At 49.7% G+C, this 17,648-nt stretch overlaps 1 protein-coding gene across 3 annotated transcripts in view; it reads right to left on the minus strand.

Annotated features, from left to right (window-relative positions):
• The window catches only part of LOC137432585 (formin-binding protein 4), a 79,287-nt gene extending 72,972 nt beyond the window's left edge, over window positions 1–6,315 (minus strand). For 2 of the 3 annotated variants that reach the window (XM_068124631.2, XM_068124630.2), the window contains exons 1-2: window positions 5,454–6,315; window positions 79–182 (exon numbers count right to left, since the gene is read on the minus strand). In XM_068124631.2, coding sequence (XP_067980732.2) covers window positions 79–182; window positions 5,454–5,586 — 237 coding nt within the window. In that variant the 5' untranslated portion in view covers window positions 5,587–6,315. The remainder of the gene's footprint in view (window positions 1–78; window positions 183–5,453) is intronic. The other variant, XM_068124632.2, reaches the window with a different exon arrangement.
• Window positions 6,316–17,648: the final 11,333 nt, after the last annotated feature.

The raw sequence follows: 17,648 nt of genomic DNA on the forward strand, positions 1-17,648 counted from the left end.
TGGTTCATCCCAGTAGAAGAGGCATTAGTTTATAACTGAGGAAGTGTGAAACACAAAACAAGTATAAAATTAATGTACCGCCATGAAGTCAGCCAGTTTGCTGTCTAGGTCTCGTGGCTGCTCGCCGCTCGCTTCTTCATCACTGTCTGCGTACGTTCCCAGCAAGCTGAGACCTGCAGGGACTGAAAGAGGAATATATGAACAGATATTAGAAACTTTCATACAAGGGGACGAAAAGCCAAAGGCATAGGAAAAATTAAATTTAAAAGGAGTCAATCAGCCAAAATCATCTCCACCTACACAAGTTAATTACACAAGTCATGTTCTTAAAAGGGCTGCAGAAATAAGAGTTCACAGACAAATTGTACTCAGAATTGCATACAAAAGAGAAAGACAAGTAAAATTGCAATTCACACCAACGTTCAAATAGAGCACTTTCACTGGCACACCTTGTTACTTGAGAAATCGAAGATTCGCAAACATGTACTGTATATTGGTTGGTCTACTGACAAGATGACCTTGAGATATGCACACTCGCCCCTAAGCTGTCTACCCTGGGTTTGAATCCAGACCCAGTTTTAAACCGTCATCCCGGTGTTTCACAGGAAGGGTGACTCATCTATGTGTGCGCCATCCCTCAGATGAACGTTAAACGGGAGTCCCGTCTGCCGGCTTTAGTTAGTGGATGGCAAAGATCCCACGGTGATAGGATCTTTGACATCCACCAACTATGACATGTTTGTCTGTATGTATGTATGTATGTATGTATGTATGTATGTATGTATGTCTGTCTATATGTTTGTCTATGTATTGTCCTGTCCACGGCTAGTTAGCACCGAGCCGAGGACGGATGAGCCAAACCAGCTTTAACTCCCGAGACGATCTAATTATGGTGGTTATTGCGCGTGTGGGACCAAAGAACCACAAAGTGTTTATTCTCACGAACACACGGATTTATTCTGAACACAATCAATAACAACACAACAAAACGTAACAATAACTATTTACAATAAAATAAGGCGCGGAATGAGCATAAATAAAAGAAGTGCTGAGGTAAAAATACTACGGCGAGGATCCTCCACACAGACACAAAACGCACAGAGTGAGGTAAAAAATTAAAAGTCACGCTCTGGCACTCAGCTGGACCAAATGGATCCTTTGAAAGTCAGCAGCCATAGAAGGCTGAAACCACACAGGCGGGAAGCCCGGCAAAATGGCAGCAACGAATGCCGTGGGCGCCCGGGATCGAGGCGAGCGGCGTATACGGCCCTCTTTCTCTCCCTCAAAGTTTAAATGGCGCGACGGCCGGGAATAACAAATCCTCCTCTTGAGTAAGGACAGCACGGCCTTCAGCACCCCAGCGACGGTCGCACAAGCCTCCACATGGGCACACTCTCCAGATACTTTTAGAGACTCTCTTGAACCTTCTTCTCCAAGCCTCCCTTTGCGCTCGCGCCTGGCACGTCATCAGGCCGCGTCACTCGGGGGAGGGGGGGTGTGGCCTGCCGGGCCTGTCCCACCGCCAATCGAACCAATGTAGCTCCGCCAGTCCTAGGCAGGCCTTTGCCTTAGCGTGTCCACTAGAGCGTGAATAACTTGGCCGGGCGATGTCATAAATGTTAGGAATAGCCACAGGGGTCATTAGGAACAGGGGAAATTTTCCTTAATCCCTACTACTAATTAACACAAAACACCCACCCCCTTATAATGCACATTTAAACACAGCCTTAAAGGGCCACAGACACAGAAAATCATGTTTGGTTTAATTAATAGATATTGCTTCACTTAACACTTAATCGTCATTTTTTTTGAATAAATATCACTCGATTGGCCCCCACCACCCAAAAAACGGCGATTTGATTGCTCATGTGACTGGCTACATCATCGAGGGAATTTTTGTTGCTGCTGGTAGTTTTAAGCTGGTATTGGAGTCCCGCCCCGAAAATCGTGATGTTCATTCATGATGTCACCTGTGTGATGTAATCGAGGGAAAGGTTTCTCAGCACGCAATGATAACTGCCTGACCAAGAATCTTCTGATCGTCAAAATCATTATTAAAAACTACCAGCAGCAACAAAAATTCCCTCGATGACGTAGCCAGTCACATGAGCAATCAAATCGCCGTTTTTGGGGTGGCGGGAGCCAATTGAGTAATATTTATTCAAAAAAAGGACGATTAAGTGTTAAGTGAAGCAATATCTATTAATTAAACCAAACATGATTTTCTGTGTCTGTGGCCCTTTAAGCTACATTTTCTCTACTTATTTTCCCTACGATGTCATAAATGTTAGTAATAGCCACAGGGGGTATTACGAACAGGGGAAATTATCCTTAATCCCTACTACTAATTAACACAGAACACCCCCTCTACCCACACCCCCTTATGATGCACAAGAGCTTGAGCCTCCCCAGATGTGACAGCAGTACTCTATACAAGGACAAATAAATCCTTTATATAAATGAAGCAATTGTTGAGAGGTGAAGAATCTTAGACATCTGAACAGGACTCCTAGTTTCTTCAAGGCAGACTTAGCTTTTTTTGTAATGTGTGGATTCAAGGATAAATTAGATGTTAGGGTAATAACTAGTAGGTTTATTGAATCACATGGTGTAATTGTGGAGCTTTTAAAGGAGATTGGACAGTTGAGAGGAGTTTTAGAGAAAGATGGGAAGAAATTGAGTTTTAGAAACATTAAACTTAATCTGATAACATTTGCCCCACTGGGAAATATTGTCCAAATCCAAATTTGAAGAGGTGACTGTGATGAAACAAGATGTATATCGAGTGAGGGAAGATGGGGCAGATGGGACAAACATGGAGGAATGTAATGTCGAGTCATCAGCATACGAGTGCGTTTGGTTATTTGTCAAAGAAACGTCATTGATAAGAAGAAGGAAGTGTGTTGGAGACAGGACAGCATCCTGAGGGGCACCGCTGTTGATAGGGAAGGAGGGAGATGTTGAACCATCAACAATTACAGAGATAGAGCGGTCCGAAAGAAAGCTGGATATGAGAAGAGGAAAGCCAAAAGTGGGAAGCTTGGATATAAATTTCGAATTGGTACAAAAGATGGAACACAAAGGCAAATGCCTGAACGATTAAAACAAAAACAACAGCGAAGTTGGTGCAACGGTGAAGTAAAACAAAAACAACCGAGTCTTGCATTATTTTCTGGACCTTCAACACAGCGCGCTTCTCGTAGAAGGTACAAATTGACGAAAGTTCGTATCACACGCTGGGCAATTTTCATGTGTCTTTCCAGTTTTTTCACATTCTCTTTAGACAAATTACCAAATGTACATATTGCATTGAAATAAAGAATACTTTGAACCAAGGAATGATTAAAAAGAATCAAAATGAGATCTAAACTTAATTGACATATTCATGGTTATTATAAAGTAAGAACCCACTAATATAGCACGATATCTCAAAAAAAACGTTTCGACGAGTTATGACAAAATTAGGTGGATGAATTGGTTAGGCGACAAGAACAAGCAGATTCGATTTTGGATAAGATCTGAATCTAGATCCGGCCTATCAGTGGGACACAAAACATAAACTGTTCAGCCTGGCAGAGGTATGCGCTCTACCGAGTACCATTGTAATTTTATGAGTTACACCCAACTACCAACTACAATACAATTACAAAACCACACATAAATGCAAACAAACAGGACGACAACTTACCTCACACAGAAATGCCCCCCGAGGTAAGTTTCCATCTCAGGTGAACAACTTTATTTTCCCCAAAAAATTTCCTTCCAGAATCTTTTAATTTTGAACTCCTTCTCTGATTGATTGGTGCATGCAATGGCACAGCATCCTGTCGTTTTTTAAAAACAATTATGAGCTATCAACCCTCACTCTCATGCGCTTATTCAATTAACAATCGATGGATACATATTGGGACCCATGACCCACGTGCACAGACATTTTTGGGACGCGCCATGTCGCTACTCCTAGTTTGTGGAGATTATACCTACCCACCTCTCCCCCCAAACAAACACCCCACCTCCAAACCACCCCTCAAACCCCACCACCCCTCCCGACCAACCTCCACCCAGTCCACCCAAACCTACATCCCATTCCCCCTCAAACCTACAAGACCGAAACTCCACACCTCCCTCCCCCACACCTTACACCCCACCCACCACAAACCCACAAAACCTACACCTCACTCCCTCCAAACCTATACTCCACCTCCCCCCCTCCCCCAAAACCTACACCCTAAACTCACAAAAAAAGAGAACCAACCCTCCTACCCACAAACCCTACACCTCAAAGTCTACACCCCACCCACAAAACCTGCACCTCACTCCCCCAAAACCCATAAAACCTGTACCCCTACCCCCCAAAACTTACACCCACCCCCCCCCAAACCCATAAAACCTATATCTGCTCCCCCCCCGCCCCCCTCCCCCTAAACCCAACAAAACCTAAACCCCATCGAAACTTACACCCCACCCACCCCAAACCCACAAAACCTACACACCAACCACCAAACCCATAAAAAACAAGAACGACTCAATAGAGAGCATACATACCTCCATGGTTGGCCATATCACTTAACGGTGAAGAATCACTTAAATAATTAATAATTCTACTAGTACTAGATGGATCTGGATCCGGATCTTCACCAAAATTGAATTGATTCTTCCTCGTCACACACACAACCTGTCCAACAAGTTTCGTCCAAATCCGTGCGCAACTTTGAGATATCCTGCTATGTATCGTTTTTGGCCCAATCTCCCAATGCAATGGTGAAGAATCACTTAAAAAATTAAATAATTCTCATATCCGAATACATATTCAGATCTTCACCAAAATCGAATCGAATCGTCCTTATCGGACAGCCAACCGGTCCACCCAGTTTTGTCCAAATCCGTCCACAACTTTTTGAGATATTTTGTTCACGAACGGACAGACGAACGGACAGACGAGACAGGAGTGAAAACATAACACCAATCCACCTTTGGTGGCGGAGGTAACTACACCCAATCCCCCAAACTGACAACCGCCCACCCAAACCATCACCCCACTACACTATACCTAACCCCTTCCCGATTCCCACAAAAAGTCATGTACCAAACATGTTCAAGTCGGAGACAGCGAATAAGACACCTTCCTTTTAACTTAATAACTTCACTAAACGTACCATTGCTTATTCGTACAACAAGGAGAAAAATTCATCACACACTCGTTCAACGAAACAATCGGTGTTCCGTGTTTTTTTCCACCATTCATTTTGGCACCTTCCATACGAACACATTTAGCTCCACCAAAAGGTCACGTACACAGATTGACCTCCACAAGATGAGCACAACCTTAATCATGTTAAATCATCCCTTATTACAGCGAGTGACGCGCTCTAACACAAAGGCGCCATGGACATGGTTCATAATGCGGCCTAGTCCGGCCTGCATCCCCACACACACATCGACAACAAGCTCACCAGGTTCATTATCCGGCTTCTCCCGCATCTTTTCCTCCTTTGACCGATCACTGTCTTTTTTTAAAGAATCGTCGAGCTGAAGGACCGGCCTCCGTTTACCCACATTCTCGACCACTCGATTCTTCCTCCCCATTATTGGGCTTCCTTAGGCGCCTCGTTGCTCGCACTATTCACATTCCCCCTTCCTTTCTTTCAACCGTTTTGCTCTGCAGACGTTACGAATGATCTCCTATGCTAATCATTAACACAATATTAAACGGTATCATTTCCACCAGTATGACAGAACGGTCGAATCGGCAAAACTTGAGGAAAGAAATAAAAAAAATGCTGCGCCAAACAACACCACCATGGCACCATACATTGTATTAGACGTGTCGACGATATAGCACGCTCTGAAAATTGATGTAACTTCTGTTGTTGCTGTTTTTTGCTTTATAAAAGGAGAGTCACCTTGGAGGGATAACAATTAACATTGGAATCGTAAATTTATACTGCACGGCATCTTTAATGGACCAATCGCACAATCTCTGCGCAGATACAAACCGCCATCCTGGTATATTGCAGGCAGGGCGACGCTCGGATGGACGTCAAACTGAGAGTCCCGCCAGCATTAGGAGGTGGATTTTAAAGATCCCACGGTATCCTTCATGACGAGTAGGCGAGCTGTCGCCGGCACCCTGAATAAATTACAATTCCTGCCCGAACCTACAGGGGTGCTGCATCAGCGGCACAGCCGCCCCTCAGCCAATGATACTACTGAAGTGCGCGGTGCGACGCGCGCGACTTGCTATCAAGGAGGAAGCGGACAACGCGGTAAGTTTAATATTCTTTATGAAAAGAGGTCACTGTAGCACTGGCGCGCTCCGCTCCAGGCTGCGCGCCCGGTGTATATCCTAAGGCCACGCCTACCCCTCGGCGTGGCCGCCGCCCACTTGGTGTGCAGAATGATGTCAACCACGCCAGTGAGCTTCCGTGACCGCCACACGCGCCCCCCCAGAATTCCCGTGCACCTGGAGGGCCAGTTTGCGGGGCAAACGGATGACCCGGCCGAAGCGCCCTCTGGCGACCGGCGGCGTCCGGGGTGCAGGGATGCCAGGTGGGATGCCCCCGGCTGTACCCGGGATGGGTGCCGGACCGGGGGGCGGCGTGCCTGCGGTGCTGGGCGGTGCCGGGGGTCCGCCGAGCCACCGGAGGTGGGTGGTCCACGTTGAGGTGGGCCGGCTTGAGGCGGTCTATGGAGACCCGGTCAGGAGTGCCGCCGATGTCCAGGGTGAAATGTTTCACCCCGGTCTCCAGCACGCGGAAAGGCCCGTCGTACGGGGGCCGCAGTGGTGTCCGGTGGGCGTCGTGCCGGATGAAGACGTACTCTGCGGTGCGAAGCTCCGGGGCGACGTGTGTAGGAGGGTGCCCGTGGTGCGCCGTTGGCACCGGGGCGAACCTCCGGGCGGTCTCCTGCAGCGCAGAACGCTCCTGCGCTGCGGACCATGGTGCCGTGGGGTCGGGGAGGAACTCGCCCGGCACCCGCAGCGGTTGTCCAAAAACCAACTCCGCCGCGGAGGCACGCAGGTCGTCCTTGGGCGCCGTCCGGAGGCCCAGCAGGACCCAGGGGAGTCTGTCGACCCAGCCGCCGTCACCGAGGGTGGCCCGGAGCGCGGCCTTCAAGGAGCAGTGGAAGCGCTCGCACAGGCCGTTGGCCTGGGGGTGGTAGGCCGTGGTTCGGTGCAGCTGGACCCCGAGCCCCCGCGCGACCGCCCCCCAGAGCTCCGATGTGGACTGGGGGCCGCAGTCGGACGAGATGTCCGAGGGGGCGCCGAACCGGGCGACCCAGGTGGCGATGAACGACTGTGCGACGTCCGCCGCCGTCATCGTCGCCAAAGGCACGGCCTCTGGCCACCGGGTGGTGCGGTCCACCATGGTGAGGACATGGGTGAAACCCCGCGAGGGGGGCAGAGGTCCCACCAGGTCCACCTGAACGTGGTCGAACCGACGTTCCGGCACCGTAAACGGGGCCAAGGGGGCCTGGGTGTGTCGGTGCACCTTTGCGCGCTGGCACGGGAGGCACATCCTGGTCCAGCCGCGGACGGCCTTCCGGAGGCCATGCCAGACAAACTTGTCGGCGACCAACCTCTGGGAGGCCTTCGTGCCCAGGTGGGACAGGCCGTGGATGGTGTCAAAAACCTGGCGCTGCCAGCCTGCGGGCACGATGGGGCGAGGCCGCCCGAAGGAGACGTCGCAAACGAGGGCCGTGCCCGCGCCGTCGAAGGGCACCTCGGTGACGCGGAGGCCCCTGATGGCGGTCCGCAGGGCCTGGACCCCGGGGTCGGCAGCCTGGTCCGCCGCCATCCGGGCATAGTCGATGCCAAGGTGGACTGCGTGGGCGACGGCCCGGGAAAGGCAATCGGCCACCGGGTTGTCCTTTCCCGCGACGTGCCGGATGTCCGTCATGTACTCGGACACGGCCGCGAGGTGACGCTGTTGCCAGGCCGACCACGGCTCGGCGACCTTGCCCATCGCGAAAACCAGCGGCTTGTGGTCGACGAAGGCCGTGAACGCACGGCCCTCGAGCAGATGGCGGAAGTGCCTGGCCGCCAGGTGAGCCCAAGCAACTCGCGGTCGAAGGTGCTGTAACGGCGTTCGGGCGGGCGAAGCTGCCGGCTGAAGAACGCCAGCGGTTGCCAGGCACCACGCACCCATTGCTCGTACACCGCGCCCACCGCGTAGTCCGAGGCGTCGGAGGTGAGGGCGATCGGTGCATCGAGCGCCGGGTGCGTGAGCATGGTGGCGTTGGCCAAGGCGAGCTTCGCGCCCGAGAACGCCGCGTCCATCTGCTCGGTCCAGGTAACGTCACCTTTGCCCGGCTTCCCTCGAAGGGCCTCGTGTAAGAGGCGCAGGAGCTGGGCGATGCAGGGCAGGAACCGATGGTAAAAGTTTACCATGCCTAGGAACTCCTGGAGCCCCTTGATCGTGCCGGGGCGCGGAAACCCCTTCACCGCCTCCACCTTGGCAGGTAGGGGGACGGCCCCGTGCCTGGTGACGTGGTGCCCCAAAAAGTCGATGCTGGTGATGCCGAACCGGCACTTGGCGGGGTTCACGATGAGGCCATGCTGGCCCAGACCTTCGAAGAGCGTGCGGAGGTGATGAAGGTGCTCTTCGCGGGACGCGCTGGCGACGAGGATGTCGTCCAGGTAGACGTACAAAAAATCCAAGCCGCGCAAGACACTGTCCATTAGGCGCTGGAACGCCTGAGCCGCATTTTTCAAACCGAAGGGCATCCGAAGAAATTTGAAAAGCCCGAACGGCATGATGACAGCCGTCTTCGGGATGTCCTCCGGCCTGACAGGAACCTGATGGTAGCCGCGCACGAAGTCCACCTTTGAAAAGAAGGACATCCCCGCCAACCGGGCGGAGAAGTCCTGTATATGGGGGACGGGGTAGCGGTCGGGGGTGGTGGCGTCGTTGAGGCGCCGGTAGTCCCCGCACGGTCGCCATCCCCCGCCGGGCTTGGGTACGATGTGGAGCGGGGACGCCCACGCGCTCTCGGAGCGCCGCACGATGCCGAGCCGCTCCAGCGTGGTGAAAGCCGCTTTCTCTACCGCGAGCTTCGTCGGCTCGAGGCGGCGTGCCCGGGCGTAGACCGGTGGGCCGGCGGTGGGGATGTGGTGTTCCACCCCGTGCTTGACGGTCCCCGCCGAGAAGGTGAGCCTCGTGAGGGCCGGGAAACTCGCGAGGAGGCGGGCGAATTCGTCCGCTGCCGGAAGCGTACAGATGAACCTGGCCGGAACAGAACCGCTCAGCAAGCCGCTCGGCGAGCCGCTCGATGAGCCGCTCTGTGAGCTGCTCAACGAGCCGGGCAGCGCGCACGCGAGCGAGCTGAATGTCTCAGCCTGGACAAGCCTTCTGCGCTTTACATCGACCAGTAATCCATTAGCACATAAGAAGTCAGCGCCGAGCAGTGCCATGGGCACGTCGGCCAAAACGAACGGCCAACGGAAAACCTGACCTCCGAACCGCAGGGAGAGACAGCGTTTTCTGTACGTGCGTATAGACGTACCATTGGCCGCAAGCAGCGCGGGACCTCGGCCTGCGGTGTGCTTGTCAGACGTACCGGCAGGAACGACACTCACCTGCACTCCCGTATCGCACAGGTAACGGCGCCCGGACAAGGTGTCCATTATGTACAGAAGGCTGTTGGAATTGCCGATGCTCACCGTTGCCACCGAGCGCCGGCCCGCCCGTTTCCCGACCTGCCGAATGAGCACGGCGGGCGACACTGCCGAGCCTCGTGGCCGAACTTGGCGTGGAAGAAACACCAGGTGGGCAGCTGCGGCGTCGGAGGCCGCGGTTTTCTTTGCGGCGGCGGCGGTGGTGGTGGGTGGGGCGTGGCGGTGGACACGAGGTGCGGTGCATCAGGGAAAGCCTCAGGAGCCTCGGGAGCGGCGACCGCGCCAAGACTCACCTGCGTGTCCAAAGCCGCGTAGTATTTGTCGGCCTCGGCAGAGAGCGCACGGGGTTCCGTTAACGCGGAACCGGCCAAAGCAAGGCGGACTCGTGCTGGCAGCTGGCGTCGAAATAACGCTCAGAATAGAGCATTCGGGGTTTCGTCGCCCATGAGCGCCAGCATATGATCCATACGGACCGACGGTCGCGTGTCCCCGATCTCGGGGAGGTCCAAGAGGCGATCGGCCCGTGCATCCACCGTAAGGCCGAACGTGGCGAGGAGGAGACGCTTGACCGCCTCGTACTTGCCGTCGGCAGGTGGATCCCTTAGGACCGATATGACGCGGGTGGCCGTGCCGGGCCCGAGGGCGGCGACCACGTGGCAGTACATGGTCTCGTCCACCGTGATGCCTCGAAGTCGGAACTGGGCTTCTGCCTGCAGGAACCAAACTTCGGCTTGTGACTCCCAGAATTCGGGGAGCTTGATGGAGACTGCGTTGGTTGCCATTGTTGCGGCGGTTTCGGGTGGTCAGCGACGGCTGACTCGAATGTCGGAGGTCACCAATGAAGTGCGCGGTGCTACGCGCACGACTTGCTATCAAGGAGGAAGCGGACAACGTGGTAAGTTTAATGTTCTTTATTAAAAGAGGTCACTGTAGCACTGGCGTGCTCCGGGCTGCGCGCCCGGTGTATATCCTGAGGCCACGCCTACCCCTCGGCGTGGCCGCCGCCCACTTGGTGCGCGGAATGATGTCACCACGCCAGTGAGCTTCCGTGTCCGCCACACTACCCTGCAGCGTTTTGCTGAATACTGAAGAAGAAGAAGCATGCAATGAAATTGTGTCTAAGTTGAACCCAGGTGCGATGCTGTCTCCGACCACTGAGACGCTTCTATAAGAACTCGGGCGGACATCGCTCCGACACATTCCTGTGACATTTATTCTGTGTGGTAGCGCATACTCGAATGGTGCGTATTGCTAGATGTTCCAGGCTTGCTTGTACTAATTGCTAATCCATTGTTACCTCTATGATTATGGTACACTGATACAATGCTTGTGATTTCTTACAGGTGTTGCTAGAGATGGAAACTGAATTAAACCTACTATTGGGACAATGTTGTAGATCTGTTTTTTTTACAACAAAGCATAAATAATAATCACACTTTCCTGAATTTATTAGCACCCAATTCCCCCCCAATTAGACGGATGTTTCAAAAAGCATTCGAAACCAGCACTGGCCCACAAGATTGGCGGGATTCCTACTGTTCTCCTATCTTTAACAAGGAGCGATAAATGATATTGGTAATTATTATCGACCGGTATCACTTGCAGCGGCATCAGTTTGGCCTTCAGTATGATTGTAGCATATGTAATATGTAAATGTGGTTCATGTCGAATTTTTCTGGAGCCTGCAGGTCTCGGACATCTTTCCCTTATAATACATACTAGAATATCAGACCCGTCGCTTCGCTGATGGAAATACCAATCTTTTCTGCGATGGATAATCTATGGGGGAAGAAAAAAAAAGGATTCCTGGGAGATCCTGCACTCCGTGCAGGGATAACCGACGTCACGTGTTGGTTCTCCACCGTCTCCACCGACGTCATTTGCAGTTTTGACATACGTGTCTATGTACCCATAAAAAAGAGATTTTTGTTTTTTGTTTTTTTGCATCACAAATACTCAGGAGTTACCCGAATCCACCGTAGTTGAATCTATTGAAATCCGTTAATCCGTTCTCAAGTTATAACACGACAAACAAACAGTTAAACAAAATAATTTTGGATCAAACTGTCATGTATGAAGGTGCAAATATTCCCCGTTTCATCCCGACACTGTGACCATGTAAGGTTGTAAGGTATCTCCACAGACCACGATCGATTGTTGCACATTTATTGACTCTGCAGATACAGGCCCGATTACATGGCGACGAGGATAAACATCTAGACTCCAGAGTCTCGAGTCTTGAGTCTGAAACTACATACACAATTTCAATGAACACTTGACCACAACCTTCATCACCCGTGATGTAACAATGTTTGTTTCAAGGCATTAGAAAAATCGCGGTCTGAGGAGGTATACAAGATGGGTGGGGGGTGGTGGGCGGGGGTATAGGTATTTTTTTTGTTTGTTTGTTTAAAGTGTTATGATTATGTTAGTATGATCTACAATCTACATGCTGCGCTGTCTTCTAGAAACCATTGACATTGGTTAAAATACCTTCCGTCACTGCAGTATGCTGTTTATTCTACCAGGTGAGCACCAGGGGTATTGCCCATATGTTTTTTTTTAAACAGTACGGCGAAACCCCTCATCGGCTCATCCTCACTTCCTCATCGTTACATTTAAACCCAGAAGCTGATTTTGCTTTCTTGCTGGAAACAAAACAACCTTTACCGCTGTTAATGGTTCAGTTTCAAACTTTACCTACAGAAAATGGTTATTAACCAGAAATGTGCGTTACAAAGAAATTGGAATTGGCATCCGCTTTGTCCAAAAAAATTTTATTAACCATCTTCTCACGTATTTTAAGCCAATCTTATCGAGAAAAATCGTGTTTCACAGTCGAGGGTGTGAATTGACTCGATCGGTCCAAACGTCCCACTATCTCCTTTATTTTCGATCACACGGCTAAATAAAATAAGTGGCCATTTGTTTTTCTCGGTAAATAGTCGGGTAAATGACACCGATAAATAATAGGTTTGTCCTTGTGTGCATTTTATCATATACTGTACTGTTTCAGGCCGTTTGTCTGGAGCAATCCATGACGCTTTGGACATTTGGACTCTACTGCATGTTCCGTACTCTGCGACACGTCCAAGGTGCACCAGTTTATGGTTCGTAAATTACAGTGCATTTGTTTTTAATTCACGGTTTTGTTATTATTTTACAAATTTATGCACAAATGTTTGATTTAGGAAACTATTATTTCTGAGTAATAATCGGAGTAATAATTCATATATTCTTGTTACTGTTTCGATTTATTTGATACTGAGAAGCCTGGTGTTGCCTGGTGTTGGCTTAGCGGTTAGGGTGCCGGCTTGGGATCCGAGGATCCTGGGTTCGAATCCCGGTCGATCGCTGAATTAACGCCAGGGGGGTTGACTCAGCCTGTCATCCTTCCGAGGTCGGCAAATTGAGTACCAGCTTGCTGGGATGAATGATCACGGTGTGTACCCCGATTTAGAATAGGTACACTGTATCCCTGAGCATCGTAAGAGCGTGACCAAGGGTTGGCGTCAGGAAGGGCATCCGGCCATAAAAACAGTGCCTCAAACAGGGAACCATGATTGTCATGGGGCCCGCAAGGCTAACCCCCACTCTGGCGGGGAAAATGGCCTTAAAACGATCATTCTTGAGAAGAGTAGCTGTCCCCAGTGAGGGGAAAAGCAAACAAAAAATATGCTTCACCAGTGATGGAAAATGTTTAAGTTAATCTTTCAATATACATAATTTCATGGAGTGTTAAAAAGGTTAAATGTGTTGCACTTTTGGTTTCGCTTCAGGAACCAAAAGCCAAAGAAGCAAAAGGAGCCAAGGAAGCAAAAGCAGCCAAAGAAGCAAAAGGAGCCAAAGAAGCAAGACGAGCCAAAGAAGCAAAAGCATGTCACTGCAAGAGTTTTTCTTATTATTCTTCCACCCTATTTTGCACCTCCGAAAACTTTAAAATTAAGGTTCTCAGCAACCTCTGGTCGGATTGACAGAAAATTTTCATCAAATGATCGGCTAGGCATGTATCATTTTTATAATGCTGATTATGACGTCATAAGTCACGTGGTATGGGCGCCATCATGTAAAACACCTTCAAATTTGCCCCTCTATATCTCCGAAACGGCTCAATGGAAAAATTTGACCAATGGCTCATTCTAAAGAACTCTGCAATGCGAACAAAAAACATGTTTATTTCGTATATTAAAAATGCTAACGTTAAGAGGTTAGAATTCGTCAAACACATCTTAGCTCCCACGAAAATGATATTTTTTCCCAGATGCTTAGTTAAAAAAAACTCAGAATGCAAAAAATTTCGAAGTCATACGTGACATGGTTCGGCCGCCATATTGTTTTTCGTGAAAAACACAAAAACCCCTTATTCTCCACAATGCCTGAACAGATCGAGACCAAACCTGGCATGCATAATTGCATACCCATGACGAACAAAAACGTCAGCGAGCATGATGTCTTGCATCACATGATTTCAGAGTTATGACGTTTTTAAGCATAAACTAAAAATGCTATCTTCTCCATAATTTGTGAAGATATCGAGTGGAAACTTTACACAAATGTTCCCCATGGGGGGGGGGAAGTTTCAATCATATTTGAGACGTTTTGATAAGTCGCATGGTTTGGCCGCAATTAATAATTGAAGGAAAATCCTAAAAAGCTTCTAACTCTTGAACCACTGCATTGATCGACTTGAATCTTTAATGCAATGTAGCTCTCATCAAGCGGAACAAGTGTGTAAAATTTCAACATGATTGGTTGTACGGTCTCGAAGCTAGAAGTCTTTATTGTTGAAAGAAGAAGAAACGCAACAGTTTTTCTTACCAGGCCATGTGACTCAATGTGCTATGGCCATTTTAATGACTAATTTCCTTTAAAAACCATTTTCTCTGCAATAATTGCACCAATTGAGATCAAATTCTCACCATAGGAGGGACTCGGTCTGTAGAATATTTTAATGGTAATTATGACGTCACAGGTAACGTGGTTCGGCCGCCATATTGTTTTTCGTGAAAAACATGAAAACCCCTTTTTCTCCGCAACGGCTGAACAGATTGAGGCCAAACTTTGCAGGCACAATCGCATACCCATGACGAACAAAAAAGTCATTGTGCATAACATCATGCATCACATGGTTTCAGAGTTATGACGTTTTCAAGCATAAACCTTTAAAACCTAGCTCCTCCCTCATTTTTGATCCAATCGAGGGGAAACGTCACCGATGTGTTCAGCATATCAGTCTACTAAAATGACCTTTTGGAATTTGCGATAGGTCACGTGGTTTGGAAGATATCGTTAATTGAACGAAAAAAATTAATGTATATCTCTTGAATCGCTTCATTGATCGACGTGAAACTTCATACTATAGTAGAAGTCATGAAGAGTAACAAGTGTGCAAAAATTTCAAGATGATTGGATGTACGGTCTGGAAGCTAGAAGTTGTTATTGCGTGAAGAAGAAGGGTCGTCGACTGTGGCAATTAATTATTTATCACATATACAGACGTGAAGGCATCGTTCGACACGATCTTACGGGGTAATTTTAACCTCAAATAAAATTCTAATTTAAGATTTGTCAATGGCTGAGGTACATTAACAAACCTTAAACAGATTTGGCAAAATTCCGACATTTTTTGAAAAGATCGCATTTCACACAGCAGAGTTTCAGTTCACAGCAGAGGTGACTGCATTATAATTTGAGTGAAATGAAGTGAGCATCGATTTCATAAATATCGTGGTTAGAGACCAATTGAGTCCAATTGAGGTTCGAGACCAATTGAGGTTAGAGACCAATCAAACTTTATAAGTGCTATGTTGCCAATATTCTTGTTAATATTTTGAAACGAAATAAGTTCACACTTTTGTTGTACATGTGGATTAAAAACGCTATACTCCACCTCCCCCCCCCCCCCCTTCGCCTTTAGAGCGGTGTGTTTTAGAGGAGCATCTGCAGCAATGTTCCTTGTTTATTTTTTTTATTTTTAAAAAAATTAAGACATTTCTGTTATTTTTATGCTACAAAAGTGTCTGTTATGGTTATACGTTACAGAAAATGCTACGCTGGATACGTATAAAGGTTTAAAATCTGTTTTTCCTTGAAATTCAATATTAGTCAGGTTCACTATGTTAACAAATATAATTTCCTTCAAAATTTTGGTAGATTAGCAAAACTATACATTTTTGGAACATTCAGAGCATGAGGAATCCAAAAATTAATGTTTACATTTGCGTAGACACCTTTGCGAAAATGACACTCAGGACAGTGATGAAGATAGTCAGGTTCACTATGTTAACAAATATAATTTCTTTCAAAATTTTGGGATTAGCAAACCTGTACATTTTTGGAATCTTCAGAGCATGGAGAATCTGAAAATCAATGTTGGCATTTGCACAGACACCTGCATGGCCGCCATTTTGGATTTTGAAAATGGCCGCCATAAAATACATATTTTGTGCGATCTCGGCTTCTAGTCAACCTAGAGACTTAATTAAATATGCTAATCCTATGTTTTCTGGGTCAAGGAATCCAATAAAGGCCTCAAAATAGTGCTCAGGATTATAGAAAAGCAACAAACAAAGGTAATTGAAAACCATTGTCTTTATATTTGTGATATTGTAGCGGCTACCGCTGGGTTTTCACAATCGCCTTGCACCTATCAAGGACGCGGAGCGATCACCATGCCGGGCTCATCCAGGACGCCCGGGCAGGCTCGCCCTCAACTTGCCAGGCCGCAGCCAGGACGCTGGGCCACGCCCCCTCTCGCCTTTCCTGGGCAAACGCTCCGGGATAATATGTATATATATATTGCTGCCCGATAAACGGGCTTTTCAGAGTGCCTGAGTGTTTGGTTTGATTAAAGCAACTCGGATGAATTCCAGCTTTTTGTCACGTCCATTCTTCCGATCGACGTGGGAGCCCCAGCTCCTTCATTGGTGACCTACCGACATGGACACGGCAGTCGCCCTTAAACTGCCTACCTTCTGGGAGGCTCACGCGGCGGTTTGGTTCGCACAGGCGGATTCCCTGTTCGCACTGCGAGGCATCACGGCCGCCGACACCCGCTTCCACCATGTGGTAACAGCGCTCGGTTCGGCCACCGCGGCCCGCGCCCTGAGCCTCCTCGAGAGCCCGCCAGCCGCTGACAAATATGGCGCGATTAAGAAGCTTCTCCTCGACGCTTTCGCCCTCCCATCGGCGGAACGCGCACGGCGCCTGCTCGACCTGCCCGAGCTCGGCGACACACGCCCTTCCGAGCGAATGGACTACATGCTTTCACTGCTCGGCGAGCACTCTCCGGCATTCCTGTTCCGGGAGCTGTTCCTCCGTCAGCTGCCTAACCCGGTACGCCTCACCCTGGCAAGCACGACGATCACAGATCCCCGGGCCCTTGCCAGAGAAGCCGACAAGATCTCCGCCGCAGGACAGCGCATCGCAGCGGCGACATGGGACCCACCGCCGTCCGATGCAACACCCATGGCGCCCGAGCACCCGGCACGGTCGACGACCGAACTGCCGACGCAATTGGCGGCCGCTACACCGAGCCGACCACCTCCAGCACGACGACCGGGGCCTCCACCTGACCAAGCGTGGTGTTACTATCATGCCAGGTTCGGACAGAAGGCCCGGACATGCCGACCCCCGTGCACCTTCGGCAGGCCGGGAAACGGCCGGGCCGGCGTTCATTACCAGCCATGAGTGCCGGCCACACGGGCAACTTACTGTTCATCATGGATAAAGCGTCCGGACGGCGCTTCCTGTGCGACACCGGCGCCCAAATGAGCGTCATACCCGCCTCTGACCAGGACAGGCAATCCGCGGTTTGCGGCCCCTCCTTGGTTGCGGCCAACGGATCGACCATCCGCACCTTCGGCCCGCGCAACGTCACCCTCTGCTTCGGCGGCCAACGCTTTGCTTGGACGTTCGTAACCGCAAACGTGCCCATGGCTCTGCTAGGCGCCGACTTCCTCTGCGCATACGGACTGCTGGTGGACGCCCAACGGCGTCGTTTAATCAACGCCGAAACATTCAGCTCCCTGGT

This window comes from Myxine glutinosa, chromosome 8 (genome assembly GCF_964187855.1).
Source record: "Myxine glutinosa chromosome 8, kmMyxGlut1.1, whole genome shotgun sequence".
Lineage (NCBI taxonomy): Eukaryota > Metazoa > Chordata > Myxini > Myxiniformes > Myxinidae > Myxine > Myxine glutinosa.